Genomic DNA, 19,616 nt, shown 5'->3' on the forward strand with positions numbered 1-19,616 from the left:
TTGAGTCACTCACTGTGTCTCCAGCTGAGCCAGACATCATTTCAGCCCTCGCATCTTTTTCACAGTCTGCTTTGTGCTACCTGGATACAAGTTTTCTTGGTGATTGATTTTGTTAAAATGGCAGAAGGCTGTGTCATGTGACTTATAGGGACAGCAGATGATAGAGATGTTTTACTCAGTTCTAATACTGTTGGCCATGACTTCAACGCTAATCATCCTTTTACTATTCTAGATATTAGGTGTTTTCACACAGAAATCAAGCTTGTACGTGTTGATTGGTTGATGACAATTTGCTGAACAAAGGCTCTTAGGAACGTGCAAGTTCCCTTGCCAGCAAAAGCTCTATGAATAACCAGAATCAACTATGCAAGCCCGAGGAAAGCTTTTGAATCTTGTACCTAGTTCCTAAAACAAACCCCACTCTCCACACAGCATTCATTCCCATTGGCTCGATTCACGGCACACAGCTCCAATTAACTTTCTGATCTTCCCCGTACTGTGCGGCAAACAAGCTGTGCTGAAATGCTAGGAGAAGTCAACTCTCCGAGCACAATGCGGTGTACTGACAGAAGCGTCTGAGCACAGGATGGGGTGGAGGCAGCTGCTCCGCTCCTTGACTCTAGACCGGGGTAAGGGTGTGTGCATGAGGTGGAAGCAGAGGCCACGTGGCACGGGTACCACTCCATCCACACAGGCCGCACAGTTCCTCAAAGAGATGGGAGGATGACAACTTGTTCCCATGACAACATGCCCCCACACTCCACACGCAATGCACAGGCATGTGGCAGTCAGGTTTAGGAGGCTCTGGTCTTGATGTAATATTCTGATACCATCCTGAATTTCTTTATAACGTTAGGATAAGGAGTCCACTGTTCTATCTTAAGAGCAGGCCCCACTGACACGAGAGCTTCCTTCACTTTGCCCGAAAGTTGCTCACACTGCTATGAATGTGACCACAAGCTACAGAGGGCCTGAGTATTGAGGATGAGCAGGTGTCACAGAGTGAAGACACCAAGGATCCTGCAAAGGAAGCAGGGAACGCTCCCTGGGAAGCCCACAGCTTTGCTGCCTGTTACAAAAGACCAGAGATTCTGAGACGCAGTCCCTCTGATAACAGCCAGGAGGTCCTGGGCTCAGGTGAGTGTCTCCCACATCCAGAGGGGACATTCTTACAGGACATTCCTATAGTTCCTGATGCAGATTCTACAAAACGGGGTGCAGCTATGAGGTCATTCTTTTGTCATGTTTCCTTGGGTCCCATCAGGCTAACAGCAAAATAAGGAACTTGGCTACATAAACCAGGTTTAGACATTTTGCTGTAGGCCAAAACAATAGTTTGTTTTCCATCACACGAAGAATAGCTAACTATCTTTGAAAGCTCCCACAGATCAATGTGAAATGGGATTCAGAAGACCGCTTCCCTCCATCTCATTAGGCCAATGGGAAAGGGAAGTAGGTACTGTTAAAAAAATTAGTTCTAATGTATTCCTAGCAGAAAATGTATTTGGCTTCTTTTTATCTTTTTTTTTTCTTTTGGTCGGCCGTGGGGCTTGAACTCTGGGCCTGGGCGCTGTCCCTCAGCTCTTCAGCTCAAGGCAAGCGCTCTACCACTTGAGCTACAGCGCCACTTCTGGTTTTCTGGTGGTTTATTGGAGATAGGAGTCTCACGGTCTCTCCTGCCCGGGCTGGCTTTGAACTGCGATCCTCAGATCTCAGCCTCCTGAGTAGCTAGGATTACAGGCGTGAGCCACCAGCGCCCGGCTTCTTTTTATCTTAAACATAGCAACAAGCTGTCATGCATCTCAGTTGAATGATGGAACAAGGTAGAAGCACTCTTCAGGTCTGTGATGTCTCTTTCAAAACCAGAACTTGAGTGAGTTCCTAGGTGGGACTTGTAGCCAGCAGCCTAGCCAGCACCTGCATATAGGATAATGGAATAGCAAAGTACACACTGTTCTCAGCACCCTCCAATGTTTCTGGGGCCCAGAGCTAGAAATCTGACTAGATCTCAGCCTAGACTGACTCACATCATTTTCCGGAATCCCACTTCTACATCTCTAATCTGCCCAAGCCTAGCCTGAGAGACTCTTCCAACACAGAGGCTGCTCCTTCCTCTGCCCCTCAGACAAGCTGGCAGGCTCCCTCAAAAGCCCATCACATCAGTTCCATTAAAGGTTGACACTCAGCCGGGCACCAGTGGTTCATACCTGTAATCCTAACTACTCAGGAGGCTGAGATCTGAGGGTCAAAATTCAAAGCCAGCCCAGGCAGGAAAGCCCATAAGACTCTTCTCTCCAATTAATCACCAGAAAACTGAAAGCGAAGCTGTGGCTCAAAGTGGTAGAGCACTAGCCTTGAGCGAAAGAGCTCAGAGACAGAGCCCAGGCCTCGAGTTCAAGCACCATGATTGACAGAAAAACCACGTTGCCATTCTGTCTCCACTTTAAATCCACTCCCGCCTTCAAATACCCCCAACTCATTCCCTACTTGTCCTGACATCACTCCCATTTCAGTACTCAGTACCGCCATCTGTCTGTATTCTTTCCTTCCTGGTGTTGATGTGCATGCATGTGTGTGAGGGTGTGTAGTGTGTGTGTGTGTGTGTGTGTGTGTGCATGTGTGTGTTGGGGAGGATTGCGTGGGATGGTAGTGGATGGGAACAATCCCTAAATCCGTCAAGATTGAGCCCACATTCTTTCACGAACTCTTCCCAACTTCCTCTGGGTCAGAATTCCATTCTTCAGAGGAATGGTGACCATGCTCTCACTGTGCCCAGTGTTTTACATTTCCTCACCACACAGAGCAGAACGCCTGGAGAACAGGCTCTCCCCTCATCTGCATTCCAAATGTGGCTGCAAAGGTGGGGGGGGGCAGAGGGAGGTTCTGAACCACGGCTGCTGTCAAGGCTGCTGTCAAGCCCCAGATTCTCGGTATGACTTAGAGCTTTGCTCAACAAGGAAATGACCCCACTTAAAAGAAAAGTCCATGAACTTAATCTTGCGCTCATTTATCATTCTATATGAATACTTAAACTGCTCTACATATAATTTGAAGAAGCTATTGCCCAGGGAACACCATCCAATATAAACAGCAGAAAGACGCACAACACCAAATTTGACAAAATCCATCAGCACACCAACTGCAAACACGGCTGCAAGAAAAGCCAAATCATTAATGGAAATGAGTTGCTCCTTCAGAGATTCCTGTTTCCATGAATAAGGGGAAAAAATTGGTTTGTAGCAGTATTACTGATTTAAAAAAAAAAACAAATAAAAAACCAAACAGTAGGGGGAGAATGATGGGAAAGGTAATATGGATAAAGATAGCCTGTATTCAGGCCAGGTGCTAGTGGTGCATGCATGTAATCCTAGCTAGACAGGAGACATAGATCTGAGGATCACAGGGAGGAAAGTCCGTGAGTCTGTGTTATCTCTAATTAACCACCGAAAAAGCCAGGAATAGAGCTGTGGCTAGAGTGGTAGAGCACCAGCCTTGAGCCAAAAAGCTAAGGACAGTGCCTAGGCTCTGAGACTCTGAGGTCAAGCTCCAGAACTAGCATGTGTACACACACGCGCACACACACACACACACACACACACACAATCAAATCCTACATTTGTTGTTGTTTATGTAATCAAGTACATCACCCTTGAGAAAAAGCCAGACTTTCGTGAATATTTTCCCGTATCTTTAGGACATTTAATTGTAGTGTGACACAGGCTTCGTAGTGGGCGTGGTGAGGGTGGGCCCTGCCACCACCAGCACTCGCCCCCACAGAGCCTAGACACAACACAGAAGCTGCACCCTGCAGCCGCACCATTTTCCTCATGCACTTCAGCTCTTCCAACGCTTGCAAGAAGATCGGAGTTAAGTTTTTCTTTCTTGCTTTGCAGTGGTTTCTGGTAGGCTTCCCCAAATGTGAGTGTGAAGGCATTTGATTACCTTTTGCAATATTGTTCTGGCTACCAAGCCGTTAGTGACTAAGCGTTGTAAAATTACATAGGTAACAATGCTGTAATAACTATGATTACAATAATCAACAAAAAAATACACCTATGACAGCAATAAAGCTCCATCTGCCAAAATGTGATGTGTATAAATGTTTAGTTTAATAAACTAATTTTAACATAGTTTTATGCCCCATGCATGCCGCCAGCTTAGACGTCAAAGAAATAATTAAGGATTAACAGAGCTCTCCGAGAGGCCTACCCTTTACCCTGCGTGATTCACAGCCAGCTAACACTGTTTCTTTACACACCTTTTCTGGTCTGCAAATAGAGCAACTATGTAATAAGATTTTGGTGTAGCTGGGCGCCGGTGGCTCACGCCTGTAGTCCTAGATACTCAGGAGGCTGAGATCTAAGGATGGTGGTTCAAAGCCAGCCCGGGCAGGAAAGTCAGTGAGATTCTTAATTCCACTAAACCACTGAGAAAATCAGAAGTGGTGCAGTGGCTCAAGTGGTAGAGTGCTAGCCTGAGCTAAAGAGCTCAGGGACAGCATTCAGGCCCAGAGTTCAAGCCCCATAACTGACAAAAGAAAAAAAGAAAAAGATTTTGGTGTTTTCCTTCAGTTTGCCACTAAAAGGGATAAAACATTATTTAAGGTCGGGGGGAAATTGCTGTACAATAGTAGCAGAAAGGCAACATAGTAACTTTGAAACAAAAAAATAAAAGGAGGAGGATATGTGAATGCTTTCCTTTCTTTCCTTTTCAGATCACTCCATAAGGAAGCCACTTGCCAAACCTGCCAAGCCTGCCAAGCCCAAGATTAAGTCTTTACCTTGTTTGTTTTTATTTTTTTGTGCTGTAATTGGGGTTTAAACTCAGGGCCTTGTGCTCTCCCTTTTTTGTTTGTGTGCCCAAGGTTGGAGTTCTACTACTTGAGACACACCTCCACTTCTGGCTTTTTGCTGGTTAGCTGAAAATAAAGGGTCTCACAGACTTTTCTTTCCAGGCTGACTTTGAACCAAGATCTTCAGATTTCAGCCTCCTAAATAGCTAGGATTACAGGCAGGAGCCACTGGCCTTTCCCTTGTTTTTATTCCAAGAAATCAAACAACAAAATACTATTTTCTCTCCATCTCCATATCTGTACTTCCTGCAACACTGAAAAAAAAAATGCTACCTGTGGCTCTTAGTCTGGTGAATTCTGGTTGGGATAAATTTTCCTTTGCCCGAGGAGGTAAGGTCTACCTATATGTGGACAATGCTATCTCGTAAGACAAAACAGAGTTGTCTGGATTTCTAAAAGAAATGTTGTGGGAAAATTAAAGCCAATTCTCTGCTTAGCTACTTCAAGGAAGAATTGTTTTAGTAAAAGGTGAAAGATTCCTACGATCTGAAGAGAAACCAGAGTATGAACAACAAACAGTATTAGGATTCATGGAACTAAAGGGATCATTTATGAATAAGGCCAACCATTTGGTTTTTATGTAATAACTCTGGACAAGACATTGTTTTACATGAGTATGGTGAGGTCATTGAAAAGACATGCCCCCTGGAAGTGGTGCTGTGGCTCAAAGTGGTAGAGCACTAGCGTTGAGAGGAAAAGCTCAGGGGCAGCACCAAGGCCCTGAGTTCAAGTCCCACAACCAACAAAAAAGAAGTAAGAATAAAAAGACATGTCCCTTCAGTAGAAAATGTGAGTCCCAATTACAATCTATATTATGGTACCCATGAAATAATCAAACTCTGTGAAAATTGAAAGTGGAACTCTTCCTAAACTCTAAGATGCAGAGTAAGATTGAAGCACACCAAGGGGGGGGGGTCACGGGCCCCAAGGGGCCCACAGCACCTGGGCATGGAAGGCTGGCAGGGGTCCCAAAGTCTGGAAGTGTTTTCCCCTCACAACATCAACTGCAAGCAATTTCTGTGTCTGTTTTGCCTCTGCTCATGACAAGAATTAACTTGTTCTAAAATTTCACAAAATATGTTGCTATTATGTTAAAATGGTGCCATTTCTGGGAATGCTAAAAACTAGAATTCTTTACACATGTGGACAAGAGCTATATTTGGACCTTTCTTTTCCATAACAAAGATGTATTTAAAGAATTTTCTCCTTGGCAGTGTTTTATGAGAAAGTCATCCTGACTTCCAAACACCTTAAAAAGCTTTGTTTTCCTATACAATACCTGCAGTTGGTTTTGTTTTGTTTTTTAAGTTCAAAGGCTCTTTGTAAAGAAAAATATTGAATCCAAACTAATCACAAGTTACAAGAAGGTTAGAAATCATGGTATTTTTCCTTATGGATCATTTTATTTCTTCCAGCCGTTCCATTTATAAACACCTGGGTTGTACGTATTTACGAATTTTGTTTTTACTGTTCCTGTGTACAGCGCTGGCGGTCACACCCAGCGTGTCACACACGCTTAGGCAAGAGTTTCACTAACCCTCAACCCCAAGGTTATAAATTCTTCAAAAACAGAGAATCACAGCTTTTCATTGCTGTGACAAAGTACCTGAAAAAAAAAAGCAACCAAAAAGAGAGAAGGTTCATTATATTTTTGGCTCATGGGTTCAGTCCATGGTTAGCTGTCTTCCATTCCTTTGGGCCTGAGGTAAGGCAGAACTAAGTCAGAGCAGGGAGAGCTCATGGCCATCAACACCAAGAAAGAGAGAGAGAAAGGGCCAGGGCAGGCTAGATCTCCCAAGAACCTGCTTCCTTCAACTAAGTTCTACCTCCTAGGTTTCCATCACTACCCGTCAATAAAATTAGGCAGCCATCAATAAGTGAATCATTGATGATGTCAGAGCCTCCTGGTCCAATCACTTCTTTCATCCCAACCACACCTTTAGCACATGGTCTTTGGGGAACACGTTAGATTCAAACATTACACCATCCATGATATGGCTTCTGGGTATTAACTAGTTGGATACAAAAGATTAAATCTTGATCTTTTATACTTTAAATATCTGTGAAACCATTTGGGGTATCTTTGCTTAATCCCCTGCAAGATGCACTATCCAAACACAGGTCAGCCTCACACAGTGGAGAGACTGAAGTCCATAGACCATAAACCATGATACTCACACATACCTCCACCCATTCGTGCATCTGTAACCTATGAGGACATCTGTGAGTTATGAAATAAGGCCTAATAATAGGGTTTTCACTCAAATCAGTGGAATTTATTTTCAGAAGTGTTTCTTTGATTGCAAACCAGGGATTTTTGAGTCTCAACACTATTAAAACCTGGGATGTTCGGGAATTACGTGTGGCTGTCTGTCTTATGCTATGGAGGCTCGTTAACAGTTTCTCCGGCCTTGACCCATCAGATGCCAGAAGATTATAACTCCTAGTTGTGACAATGAAATAATGATGTTGATGATGATGATGATGATCATGATCATGATCATGATAATAATGATGATGATGATGATAATAATGACTCCAGATATTATTCCCTTGGGGCAAAATTTCCCCTGGTTGACAGCCATTGTTTCATGGGAAGAAAACCCAAAAGTTAACACAGATAAAAATCCTGAGCCACCTGGCGCAGGTGTCTCATGCTACTAATTCTAGCTACTCAGGGGGCTGTGATCTGAGGACCATGGTTCAAAGCCAGCCCAGACAGAAAAGTCCCTGTGAGAATCTTATCTCCAGATAACCATCAAAAACTGGAAGTGGTGCTGTCGCTCAAGCGGCAGAGAGCTCACCTTGAGTACAAAGAGGCTCAAGGACAACAGTATTCAGGCCCCGAGTTCAAGCCCAACAACCAAAAAACCAAAACAAAACAAAAAACATAAAAAACCCTAAAATACGATTTTATCTGAGGTGATTTTATAAAGAGTGGACGGACAGCAGTAGCCAGAAGATGTGAAACATCCATTGTGAAGGAAGAAAAAATTCAAGGCACCCTCCTTGCTGGAACAACACCAGTGCTACCTGCTCACAGTACTGTCTGTGAATTCAAAAGCTTTCAGGTCCATAAAGCAAAGAAGGGGCCCCTTACAACCAGGGTCCATGTTGGGACAGGGCAGTGATGGTTTGTAGTGAACTGCCTAAAACCTAAGTCATCTCCTAAGACCTGATTACTTTTACACAAACATAAATTTGGGTAAGAAGTAGCTAGAAGAAGAACAGAAAGCTTAAAAGACATGGTCTAAAATGTTGTACAAAGACAGCTCATTACCAATCTTAGCTCCTTTTCATTCTTCTATTATAAAATTAAAAAAACTTAAAAATACCAATTTTCATTGTACCTAGAATATTTAAATGTGTAAGACGCATCACTGACAAGTATTTAACCAACGTTAGCTAGCCGCATACTGACATTTCAAGGATTAAATACTGAGTTTGGATCTCAGGAAGAAGACATCTGAGAAATGGCAACAAATGTTCAGTTTCTGAAGGCAGCTACAATGTTGCGGTCTTAATTGTTTTTTTAAATTTTCCTTTATTTTTCTCTTCCTCAATATGCAATTGAAGACATGCACAAATTTACTTGCTTTTTTCATGTAACAGTTTTTCTGTGTCCTTCAATATTCCTCTAGCCATCATTTTCAATGGCAGTACATAGGTGTTGCAGCAATATCATTGAGGTCTTTTCTTTTGCTTTTATGCTAGACTAAAAAATTCTTACATAATATGTTTCTTAGATTATATAAATTCCTAAATTATATAAATTCCTAAAGTTAATTGAGTAGCTCAAATAGTATGAACTTTGGTGTAGCAATGTAAATGAACAAATTGCTTTCTGGACAACTTGTTAATTTTATACTTCCCACACCATTTGAGAATGCCAGATCATCACTTAAAGTAGTGGACATTCTTTTAAAAAAAAATCTGTTTTCTTTTTGAGAATTCTTTTGATAGTACTGGGACTTGAAATCAGGGCTTCACTTTTGCTAGGCAAATGATCTACAACTTGGACCCTGCCTCCAGTCCCAAATCTGCCCATTTAAAATACTAAAAATAATATCTCAGTGCTATTATTATTGTTGTTGTTATTGATGGTGTCAAGACTTTATACCTGCTAAGCAAATATTATGACCAAGCTACATTTTGACCCCACATTTTAAATGTCATTTGCCTGTTACATCATTTGTCTTTTCCTATTATACAACTGTAACTTGATCTAAAAACACACATGCCTGCTTAACATCCAACTTTTTTTTCATTTTTACACTGACCAACGAACCTTAGGTTTTATGATTTGTCACTACTTTTACGTTTTGGAAATCCTTTCCTATTTCAACTGACATTTTAAAAATTATTTTGTTTCACTTTGACATCCACAGTCTGGAAGCACCTGGAATTTATTTTTGGTATAGCAGGAGGAGGAGGATTTAATATATAGTAAGACCATTCATCACTATTTCCAATTTTTTTCTGCCTATTTCTCCCTAAGTACTTCTCCACACACTTGTCTAGATGCTAGCTAAAACTGCATTATTCTAAAAAAAAAAAAAAGAATTTAGGGAACACAAATTATTGGTGCCTTCAGAGGAGATTTTGTATTGATCGCCACTGAAATACTCCCAGTATTGCGTGTATTTAGCAACATGTTGGCTTTTGGTTTGAGATAAGAAAAGAATCTTAGCTTGTTTTAGACAAATCACTATGTATTTTTAATATTAAATCTTTAACTGACCATACAGATCTTGCATTCTATCAAAAGGCTTTATTAGCCAGTAACTCACACCTGTAATCCTAGCTACTCAGGAGGCTGAGATCTGAGGATCACAGTTCAAAGCCAACCTGGGCAGGAAAGTCCGTGAGACTCTTATCTCCAATAAACCACCAGAAAACCAGAAGTGGTGCTGTGGCTCAAGTGGTAGAACGCTAGCCTTGAGCTGAAGAGCTGAGGGACAGTGCCCAGGCCCAGAGTTCAAGCCCCATGACCGACAAAAAACAAAAACGGCTCTATTACCTTTCTTGTAAATTAAGTACAGATATGTTTTATGATAGAAAGCAATACTTTACCTAAGTCCAGCTCAGCACCCTGCGGAGCTGAATACATTGAATATATTGATGATTTTCAGTTGCTTGTGTCTTACTTAATGTTTTTACATATCCAGTCAAAGATAATAACTATTAAGGTTTCAATGGCTTCAATTAGATGTCCAACTTCTCCTTTATTTCCCTACTGTAACCCTGAATGTCATTCCTTTGGAGAATTCCAATGAGTTCTCATTTTACAAATCTCATCCGCAATTATTATTGCATGACATCTCTTTTCCAATACGGCATTTCGGTTTTCATTTTATTTTTGTTTAGATATCTTTTTTGTTCCAATAAAATTTTATTGTGTACCTTAACATTCAAATTTCCTATGATTTTCATGGATCCTAAAACATTATTATGTTTCCATTTTTTTTTCTCAAAGAGTGAAAAAGTAATTAGTTAGATATCTTAAAGATCAGTCTCTATTCCTGGCTTTCCTGTGCCCACTAGTAAATAACCACTTATCTAATTTATCTGATTTTATTTCCTTGTTTTCCAGTGGCCTAATTTATTTTCACAGGTATGTAAAGTGAACCTTAAGCTCAATTTTTTGAGCTGTGTGCAGGGGCTCATGTCTGTAATCCTAGTTGCTCAGGAGGCTGAGATCTGAGGATTAAGATTTGAAGCTAGCCCAAGAAAAAAAAATCCCCATGAGACTCTAAACTCCAATCAACCACCCAAAAAAAACCAGAAGTGGCCCTGTGGCTCATGTGCCTTGAGCACAAAGAAGCTAAGAGACAGTGCCCAGACCCCGAGTTCAAGCCCCACAACTTTCCCCCAAAAAAGAAGTTTGTTTTGTATTATATTGTGATATTGACTCTGTTGTACAATTTGCTATTTTCATTAATAATGTGACCCACTCTACAATAAACTGCATATACTATGAAGGATATATTCTCTAGTCATTAGATTAACTAGGACATTGTAAATTTACTCTATTCTGCTGTAAACTTTAGAATCTAGATTTTAAATGTATGTCATACTATTTATTTTTGGTGCTGGAGGTTGATTCCTGGGATTGAATATGCCCTACACACTCTTGTACTCTTGTACTGAGCTACACTCCCAGAACCTTTCTTTAAATTCTTGATAATGTTGCTAGGTGTGAGTAGCTCACTAGATACTCTGGAGGCTGAGATCTGAGGATCAAGGTTTGAAGCCAGGCAGAACAGGAAAGTCTGTGAAACTTATCTCCAATTAACAACCAAAAAGCCAGAGGAGGAGCTGAGGTAGAGTGTCAGGCCCTGAGTTCAATCTGGCACATTTTCTTTTTTTGGATAATGTTGCAGCCAACACTATACTCATTAAATCTGGTCTTAGAAAGGAGAAGTTGTTTTGTTTTTTTCTGGAAGACCCTGTTCCAATGTTTTATATTATTCACTCATTCTCGATACTCCAATAGCAAAACATTTTAAATTAAGAATTCTGGGGAAGAAACAAAATGAAGTCTAATACTATATTTTAATAATTTAATAATTTTAATACAGTACAAATATAAACAATTCAAATTTAAGGGAATCGGGGAAAATACACTTCAGGAGCCATGTTTCTTTTTAGGAATGGTAACTGACTTGTGGCAAAATTCAACCTTTATACAACTGCTACTCATTCACACGTTCCTACAATGTGCTTATGTTATTTTAGTCCCTGATATGTTGTTACCATAACTTAACTTGCATTTTCATGGACAACTGTTCATTTATTTTGAGGTGCTAATCAATCATCTCCCTAGCTCCTGAAGAAACTTTATATGAACATTCCTATAAAAAAATACCTCATTTTGAAGTGCATTTTTCCTATGGCTTTTCTAAATCTGTGTAATACACTTAATGCTGATGTCTGTGACAGCCAAGCAAATAACAGGCTGACTAATCAACAGTCATTCTTATTCCTGAATGGAAACCATCCTATGGCATGTAGGGTGCCTCATCAACTTCTTTGTCTCTCAGAAATGACATTCTCCGATCAACTACCCAAGGAAGTACAGGAAGAACACGTCTGTGGGTCCTGAGATACTTGGAGGAATGTGTGCTGTTGCTATTCCTGAGGATATGTAGGATGCCTACACACACATAGTGCACGCACGCCTCGACCAGGTCTAGGTCATGTGGTTCTGGCAGACCTCAGACCCAACTGCCCACGGGGCAGGGAGTTCAAAGGTAGTGGAAGGCACCTTACCTGTTTGCCATCTAGTGTGCACAGCCTCTTGACCACGCCTGAGTCTAGTTTAATGGCTTCGGTGATGTCGGTTAAGACCTGCTCAAAGGAATGAGCAGTCTTTTTATTCAGAAGGATCCTCACGGCTTTTCTGGGCTTTACTCCACTCCGGATGACAGTCACTAGTTTGGGTTTGATGAAGTCTTTACTTTCCTTCACTTCACTTTTCACTGAGCCAGCCGCCAAGGCTCTGGGGGGGCCACTCTTGATGTTTACCGACCAGTTCGGATTAATATTTTTGGTGTAATCAACTTTACGAAATGGCTCATTGGATGCACACACGTAACTCTCACCTAAAAAGCAAAAAAATTAATTTCATTAGCATGATTATCTCCTCCATTGGAGAACAGTTGTGAGAAACTCATTAGGTATATTCCTAAAAGGGGATAAGCTGAGCCTTTTCCTTAGGAATTCTCCCTCCTCCCTTTCTTTGAAATGGATGGATTTTGAGAGAACATTGTGGATTATAGGGTAAGAAGCAAGAGGCCAAGAAATTAGATCTGGTTTGTTTTGACCCCATGAGTAACCTCCAACAATTCATTTTTCCACACTTTGAATCTCAGTGTCATTAGCTATGAAGCAAAACAGCTGCACCAACAGAGTTCTAAAAAAGTTCCTAGTTCCAAAAACCCATTAACTAATTTAATTTTTATTAAAAAAATCCCATTCTGGCCTGGCTTGGTGGTACATTCCTGTAATTCTATGTGCAAGGAAGGTTGAAGTGGGAGAATCACTGGGTTCACAGACCAGCCTGAGGACACAGTAAGACCAAAAGGGGGTAGCCAGAGTTACTCTTGTGGAAATAATCATATCACCAAATAATATTTTCATATAAGGATAAAAGTTTCACCACCTAGGTAGAGATTTTTCCTCTCTATAGATTTGCTTAACTCACTTTTTAGGATATGATCAGCTGAGAAATTGTAACATAATTCCAGAAAGACCTATCAGTTCAATTATAAAATAAAATTATACATCACGTGATAAAAGTCAGCAATTATGGTTTCACTTTACAGAGAAAGCAACTGTCCCATGAGAAGTTTCGTTGTTTCTTTTTTGTTGTCAGTCGTGGGGCTTGAACTCTGGGCCTGGGCGCTGTCCCTCAGCTCTTCAGCTCAAGGCAAGCACTCTACCACTTGAGCCACAGTGACACTTCTGGTTTTCTGAGTGGTTTACTGGAGATAAAAGTCTCATGGTCTTTCCTACTGGGGTTGACATTGAACCATGATCTTCAGCTCTCAGCCTCCTGAGTAGCTAGGATTACAGGTGCAAGCCCCAGCACCCAGCTGAGAAGTTTTACATATGATAAAAATTTGACCCTATGTTAGAAGACGCAAATCAGGGAAAGCTAGGAAGAGAGGGTGGATTGTGTCTTAAAGGACAGGGAGAAGTTGGTCCACTTGTGAAAACATTTTCCAACATATGGAGGAAAGAACACTGGAGAAATGTGAGCAAATTCACGATCCCAGGATCCATGGGTCAACTGCCAAGGTGACCAGGAGAGCTGCCACTCAGATTTGTCTGCAGTTTTGTTTTCCAGTGGGGGTTCAGGATGGCAAAGTCAAAATAGGTAAGGAGCTGCATCCCAGTTCACAAACACCAGCTCTCCTGTGCAACCAGACTCCTCCCATGGCTCGCCCTGAGAGCCCTTCCTCACCCACTCCTGCTGACTCCTCAGAAACCCACTTTGGCCTCCTTGGCTCCCAGACCTTCAGCACACAGGCTCAGGGCATGGTGCGGGGGGGGGGGTGTCCTGCGTTTCATCCTCTGAAGTGCCTATGTCATACCTCGATAATCATCATTAAGACACCCAGGCTGGGGTGGGGGTAGGGGTCCACCCAGCAGAACTAAATAGACCCCTTCTGAGGGTAATGCACCCTGACCTAGCTACTGCCATTACATGTACCACCTGGCTCCTGTGACACTGAACAAGCAAGGTTCACCGTGAGGATGGACGAGGGCAGACCACATTCAAAACCACATTCAAGCTGGGTGCTGGTGGCTCATGCTGTAGTCCTAGCTAATCAGGAAGCTGAGATCAGAGGAGCCCTGTTCAAAGCCAGCCCAGGCAGGGAAAGTCAGTGACACTCTTACCTCCAATTAACCAACACAAAAGCGGGGAGGTGGAGGTATGGCTCAAGTGGTAGAGTGCCAGCCTTGGAGGGAAAAAGCCAAGTGAGAGTTCCCAAGCCAGAGACAGAGAGATAGTGAGAGACATGGAGAGAGGGAGAGAGAGGGAGAGAGGGGGGAGAGAGAGAAAGAGGGAGAGAAGGAGAGAGGGAGAGAGGGAGGGAGGGAGAGAGAGAGAGAGAGAGAGAGAATAATCCAAGTACCTCACACAGTAACTGCATACAAAGTGGTTTAGTTCATCGAGAGAGGAGACAGAAAGAAATGTGTGAGCAGGAGGGGGTCGGGATGAGGAGGGTTAGTCCTAGTCAGACTTCTCTGAGTCCCCTGGGTGATAAAGAAGTTTGACACAGCCTGGCACCAGTGCCTAGCTACTCAGGAGGCTGAGATTTGAGGATCACGGTTTGAAGCCAGTCCAGGCAGAAACATCCCCATGAGATTCTTACCTCCAACAAACTACTCAAAAAGGCCAGAAGTGGCACTGTTGCTCAGGTGGTAGAGCACTAGCCTTGAGCACAAAGAGTCTCAGGAACAGTGCCCAAGCCCTGAGTTCAAGCCCACGACCGGCATTAAAGAAAAAGTTTGATAATCACAGGCCAAGAGAACCTAATTTCCTTTCTTTAATACACCAGGGCCACGTTGTATCCGTTTCCATAGCTTAAACTCTCATGAAATACTCATCTTGTCTTACAACTTTCCGAGGAGGACGGCACCATATTCATCTCATACATGCTTTCCGCATATCCCCATTTTCCCCAACCCTTTCGGCTTATCCAAATGAAAACTTCTCTTCCGGTTACTCTGGAAACAGCTTATTAAGCAGCCGTGTCAAAGCAGCTCTGGGAAGAGGACAATAAGATCATATGAGGTAGGGCAGGGATTCCAGGCCGAGTCAGCACAGCTCGTCCCAACAACAAAATCTGTGGTTTAGCGAAAACAAGTCCTATATTTCAAAATACATTCCCTGCAGAGATCTAGGAACCACCCCCATTCCACCTTATTTTGTCTAAAGCTTCCCTTTACAAATACGGGATAAAAGGACGTCTAGATGAAGACCCTTTCTGGCAGGAACAAGTAGCTGTGATTTTCTTTGGCTCCAGCAAACACTATGTCACAGCTCCACGCAACTCTCCTTGCTCCACAGGGGGACAGTGGGAGTCTCTGTATCTTCTGGGGGACACACTGCGGCTAGGAAAAGGCCGCCCAGGCCCTGACACTCCACACACAGCCACTTAGGTCAGAGAAGGGTACACACGGGAGGCCAAAAGGGACCCAGCACAGAGAGGGAATCTGCCAAGCTCTTGGTCTACAGGAAAGGACAAGGAAGCCAGAGAACTGAGGTGAACTGTTCTCCAACCCACTATTCTCCAATCCTATTGGTCACTGCCTTTTCCCATCCTGGGCAAAACCTCTTCAGGGCAGCCCATTGTTATCTACACCTCCGAAAGGCTCTGGAGGAAAGGCATCCCATGGAAGAGAACTAGAGTTAGAAATTCTAACAGGCTGAGCAGAAGAGTACCCAATGATGCCCCACCAATTTAGACATCTTTTGGGGGACCACGAGAGATTATTCCAAGCCAGACTTCCCCAGTATTGACTGACTGCTAGGAGTCAAAGATGGCGAAAAGACCCCCAACCAGCTGGAAAGAATAAACAGGATTTCAGGAATGCATCCATTTCATCAATTCAGTAGAATTAATCCTGCCAGCCTAGGTAAATCAATAAGCTGAAGGAGCCTGCTGGCGGCGGGCAGTGTAGTAGTAACAGCAGAACAGCTTTTCATCTCCAGAGACTTTCAAGGTCCAGGGCAGAAAGAAAAAAATCTAGGCCATGCAAATTTCTTTTGTCCTGTGGGTACGGGATCCTGGCTCTGAATGGGTGCTCACGCCTCGCAGTCGCCAGCCATTTTTTTTTTCCTATTTCTTCTGGATAACAACTTAGGGGAAAAAAAGGAAAAAAAAAATCCCTTTAAACTACAAGTTTCATGGAATGGAAGCGGTAGAAAAGAGCCAAATAGAACTGTATAAATACTGTTGAGGAGACTCTTTATTAGAAAGCAATGGACTACAGCCAAACACAACAGCCCGGGCAGCACTACTGACCTGTGCTAATGAAGGCAAACATCTTGATAGAACAGGCTAGTTCCTCTCAAGATCAAGATGAGCATTTGCACACCTGACTTTACCTAAAAGTCCAAACTATTTGCATTCTGGAGTGATGGGTATTAAGGGTTTTTTGTTGTTGTTTGTTTTTGTCATAGGGCTTGAACTCTGGGCCTGGGTGATGTCCCTCAGCTCTTCAGCTCAAGGTGAGTGCTCTACCACTTGAGCCACGGTGCCACTTCCAGTTTTCTGGTGGTTAATTGGAGATAAGAGTCTCACAGACTTTCTTGCCCAGGGTTGCTTTGAACCATGATCCTCAGATCTCAGCCTTCTGAGTAGCTAGGATGACAAGTGTGAGTCTCTGGCACCTGGTGGGCATTTAGTATTGATGGCTAGTTTTCCTTTGAGAAGCATTTTACTGGACTGGTATTCTACGCATTTTGTAGGAAATTTAAAAAAGGAGACAAAATCCACTGTCACAGACAAATTCCACTATGACAACATAAAGGACCCTGTTTTCTTTTCATGTAATTCCTTAAAACAACTTCACACAAATGAGCAAAGCCATCTTATAACATTTGTTGGGTGAATGAATGTCTGTCATGCCATTATTTATCTCACTATAGTGATTTGGACAGAGTGGGTTTCTTCCCAACTCTTTATCCTCCACATATCAGTGAATGAATGATTTGAAGGAAATTTGTCAACCATTCATTTTTAGTTGGGACCCAAGTTTAAGAATAAGTTCCAGTGGATCATGCAAACCCCCTAGGTAGGGACAACCTTCATACAATGCAGCCTCTCATGAATTAATATAGAAAATAGTTGCTTGGATCATTTCAGCGATGATTACTCCTGATAATCCTCTATAAATCACCTTAATTCTATATAACAAATACATGGTTAAAATCACTTCAGATTCCGGTTACTTGGGAGGATAAGGGCCACTAGGTTCAAGTGGCCAGCCAGCCTGCACACACAGCAAGGAAGATCTGAGCTCAAAGACCAAGCCAGGTGTAGTGGTGCATGTCTGTAACCCCGGCTACATAGGAAGAAGGAAAAGGAATATGGAGGTCCAAGACTGGCCTGGATAAAATAAACAAGAGACTGAAAAATAACTAATGAGGATTTTAAAAAAAGGCAGAAAAGTAATCACTTTACAAATAACTGCTTTCAAGTGTTTAAGATGACCAAGAAGTAAGACTCTCCATACACCACATTTTCTTCTTACTTATGTTCTTAAAATTGTCCTTAAAACCAAAACACTACTGACCAAGAAACTATGGGAACACCCTGCCCCTCCCACCCACATTTATTTTGGGTGAGTTGTCATCTAGCCAGAAATAGGCAAACATCTGCTAAGCGTGGTCCCATGGATTAGAGCTGAAGTGCAGGAAAAAAAAAAAAGCATACCCAGTGAGATGCTTATTGCTTAAGTTTCCTCATCAGTAAAATGAATGACATTCATTTAGAACACCATAGAAGAGCCAGATGAGAAAACGGAAGGGAAATGTGTGACTCTGGAGTTGATTTCTTTCCCTGCCTACGGCTAGTCACAGTGGGCCAAAAGGACTAAGAAAGGTGCTGGAGAGCTGACCCTCTGGAGATCTGTAGAAAGAGCTACCTGATCTTTCTGGGTCTTGTTTAGAACTTGAAGCACCTTCTTAACTGCCAGTAGCACTCTTCTTTCCGTAGGAGTAAAGGTTATAGGAATGACCCAACATCCTGCAAAGTGGTCCCTCCGAGGGAGGCCTGGCCCAACTGTGGATTGCAATAACCTCCATCACTCTAACTAGCCTTTCTCCTGGGAGGAAGAGAAGGAGGCAGGAAGCCTGACCTTGATTGGCCTTTGCCAGCCATTGGGGAAAGCCCCACTTTACCTACACATTACAATCATCCACAGTTTTCAAAATTCTGCCTGTCCAAGCAACACCCCAAACCAAGCATATATTTATGATATGGATATCATGATATGATATGGATATTTAAGATGGAGGAGGGGGGAATCACCAATATTTCTGAAAGTGCTCAGTGTGATCCAGGAGGCATCCAGGACTGAGTTACCTGCTGGCTAGGGTCACCTGTCCAGACTCAAGTGACATTGAAGCAAGCGCCAGCAGGAAAGCCTGGGGCCTGCCTCGGCCACAGCTGGTCGGAGCCGAGACTACAGGACCCCACACCGAGACTACAGGACCCCACACATGGCAACGTCACAGGTAGGTGTCTGAGCTGGGGGTCGGGTGCGGTGTCATCAGGCTGCTCCCCCGGACAGTCATTTTTTCTTTTCTTTTCCTTTACAAAGTTTGGGTCTCCACAAAAAACAAGTTGTCAAACATTGAGAGGCGGCAGGCAACGCCTGACCAGGCCTCTGACAATTCCCACCCAGCCCCGGTTTAAAGAGAAAGACCACCTCCCTCTCCCCCTTCCTTCCTGGGAAGGAAGGAATAATCCGTGTGGACAGGTGGTTCTCCCTCCCCCCCATCACCCCAAGCTTCTGAAGCGGGGAAAGCGCAGCACCCCACAAAGCACCCGACCTGTGCTCTCTCCCCTCCTCCCCCCCAGTCTCCGCCACGCCGGGCCGAGGGGAGGGGGCGCGCGCGCGGTGGGTTCAGGCCCTGCTGCACCTGCCGCCCCGCGCGCCCAGGGGAGGTGTGGGGGGCGAGGGAGACCCGGGGGGACCCCCCCCCACGCACACACACACAAGCACACGCACCTTCCAGCAGCTCGTCCAGGCTGGTGACCTTGCGGCTGCCGTCGATGGTGTAGATGGTGCGGACGCCCTGGGGCAGGTTGACGTTGTCGGAGAGCGAGCGGGTGAGCTCGGCGAGCAGCGCGTCGAAGGAGCGGAAGCGGTCCCCGGAGATGGCGAAGAGCAGGCCCTTGAAGTAGCGGTCCCCGTTGCGGTAGAAGCGCGCCTTCTTGGCCTTCTTCTCGGAGCTGAGCGCCTGCAGGGTGCGCGTGCGGTAGAAGCTGCAGTGCGCGCTGTGCGCCGGGCTGGGGATGAGCCCGTTGCCCTTGGGGCCCGAGCTGCTGCTGCCCCCGGAGGAGCTGGGCGCCCCGCGGCGCGACCCCGGCCGCGGCCTTTTGTCCCGCTCCTCGAAGTGCTCCAGCTCGATACTCCGGGTGCTGGCCATCGCGGTCGCTCAGTACCCCCTCCCTCCTCCTCCGCACTCCTCCCCTCCCCAACCCTCCCCGCGATCGCGAGGCCGGGCTCCGCGCGGGGG

The 19,616-nt window shown here is 43.9% G+C and overlaps 1 protein-coding gene across 1 annotated transcript; it reads right to left on the reverse strand.

Annotated features, from left to right (window-relative positions):
• Positions 1-11,446: 11,446 nt before the first annotated feature.
• Positions 11,447-19,531, reverse strand: LOC105995697 (serine/threonine-protein kinase DCLK2-like). Its single transcript, XM_013029526.1, has 2 exons — positions 19,106-19,531; positions 11,447-12,456 (listed from the first exon to the last, which is right to left on the reverse strand). Exons 1-2 carry the CDS (start codon positions 19,524-19,526, stop codon positions 12,050-12,052), a joined length of 828 nt encoding a protein of 275 aa, XP_012884980.1. The 5' UTR covers positions 19,527-19,531; the 3' UTR covers positions 11,447-12,049.
• Positions 19,532-19,616: the final 85 nt, after the last annotated feature.

This window comes from Dipodomys ordii, unplaced genomic scaffold, assembly GCF_000151885.1.
Source record: "Dipodomys ordii isolate 6190 unplaced genomic scaffold, Dord_2.0 Scaffold119, whole genome shotgun sequence".
In the NCBI taxonomy this organism is placed as follows: domain Eukaryota; kingdom Metazoa; phylum Chordata; class Mammalia; order Rodentia; family Heteromyidae; genus Dipodomys; species Dipodomys ordii.

Coding starts and splice junctions, on each gene's coding strand:
- LOC105995697 (XM_013029526.1), bottom strand. CDS start 19,526: ATGGCCAGCACCCGGAGTATCGAGCTGGAGCACTTCGAGGAGCGGGAC. Junction 12,457..19,105: donor CCTGGACGAGCTGCTGGAAG/GTGCGTGTGCTT, acceptor TTTGCTTTTTAG/GTGAGAGTTACGTGTGTGCA.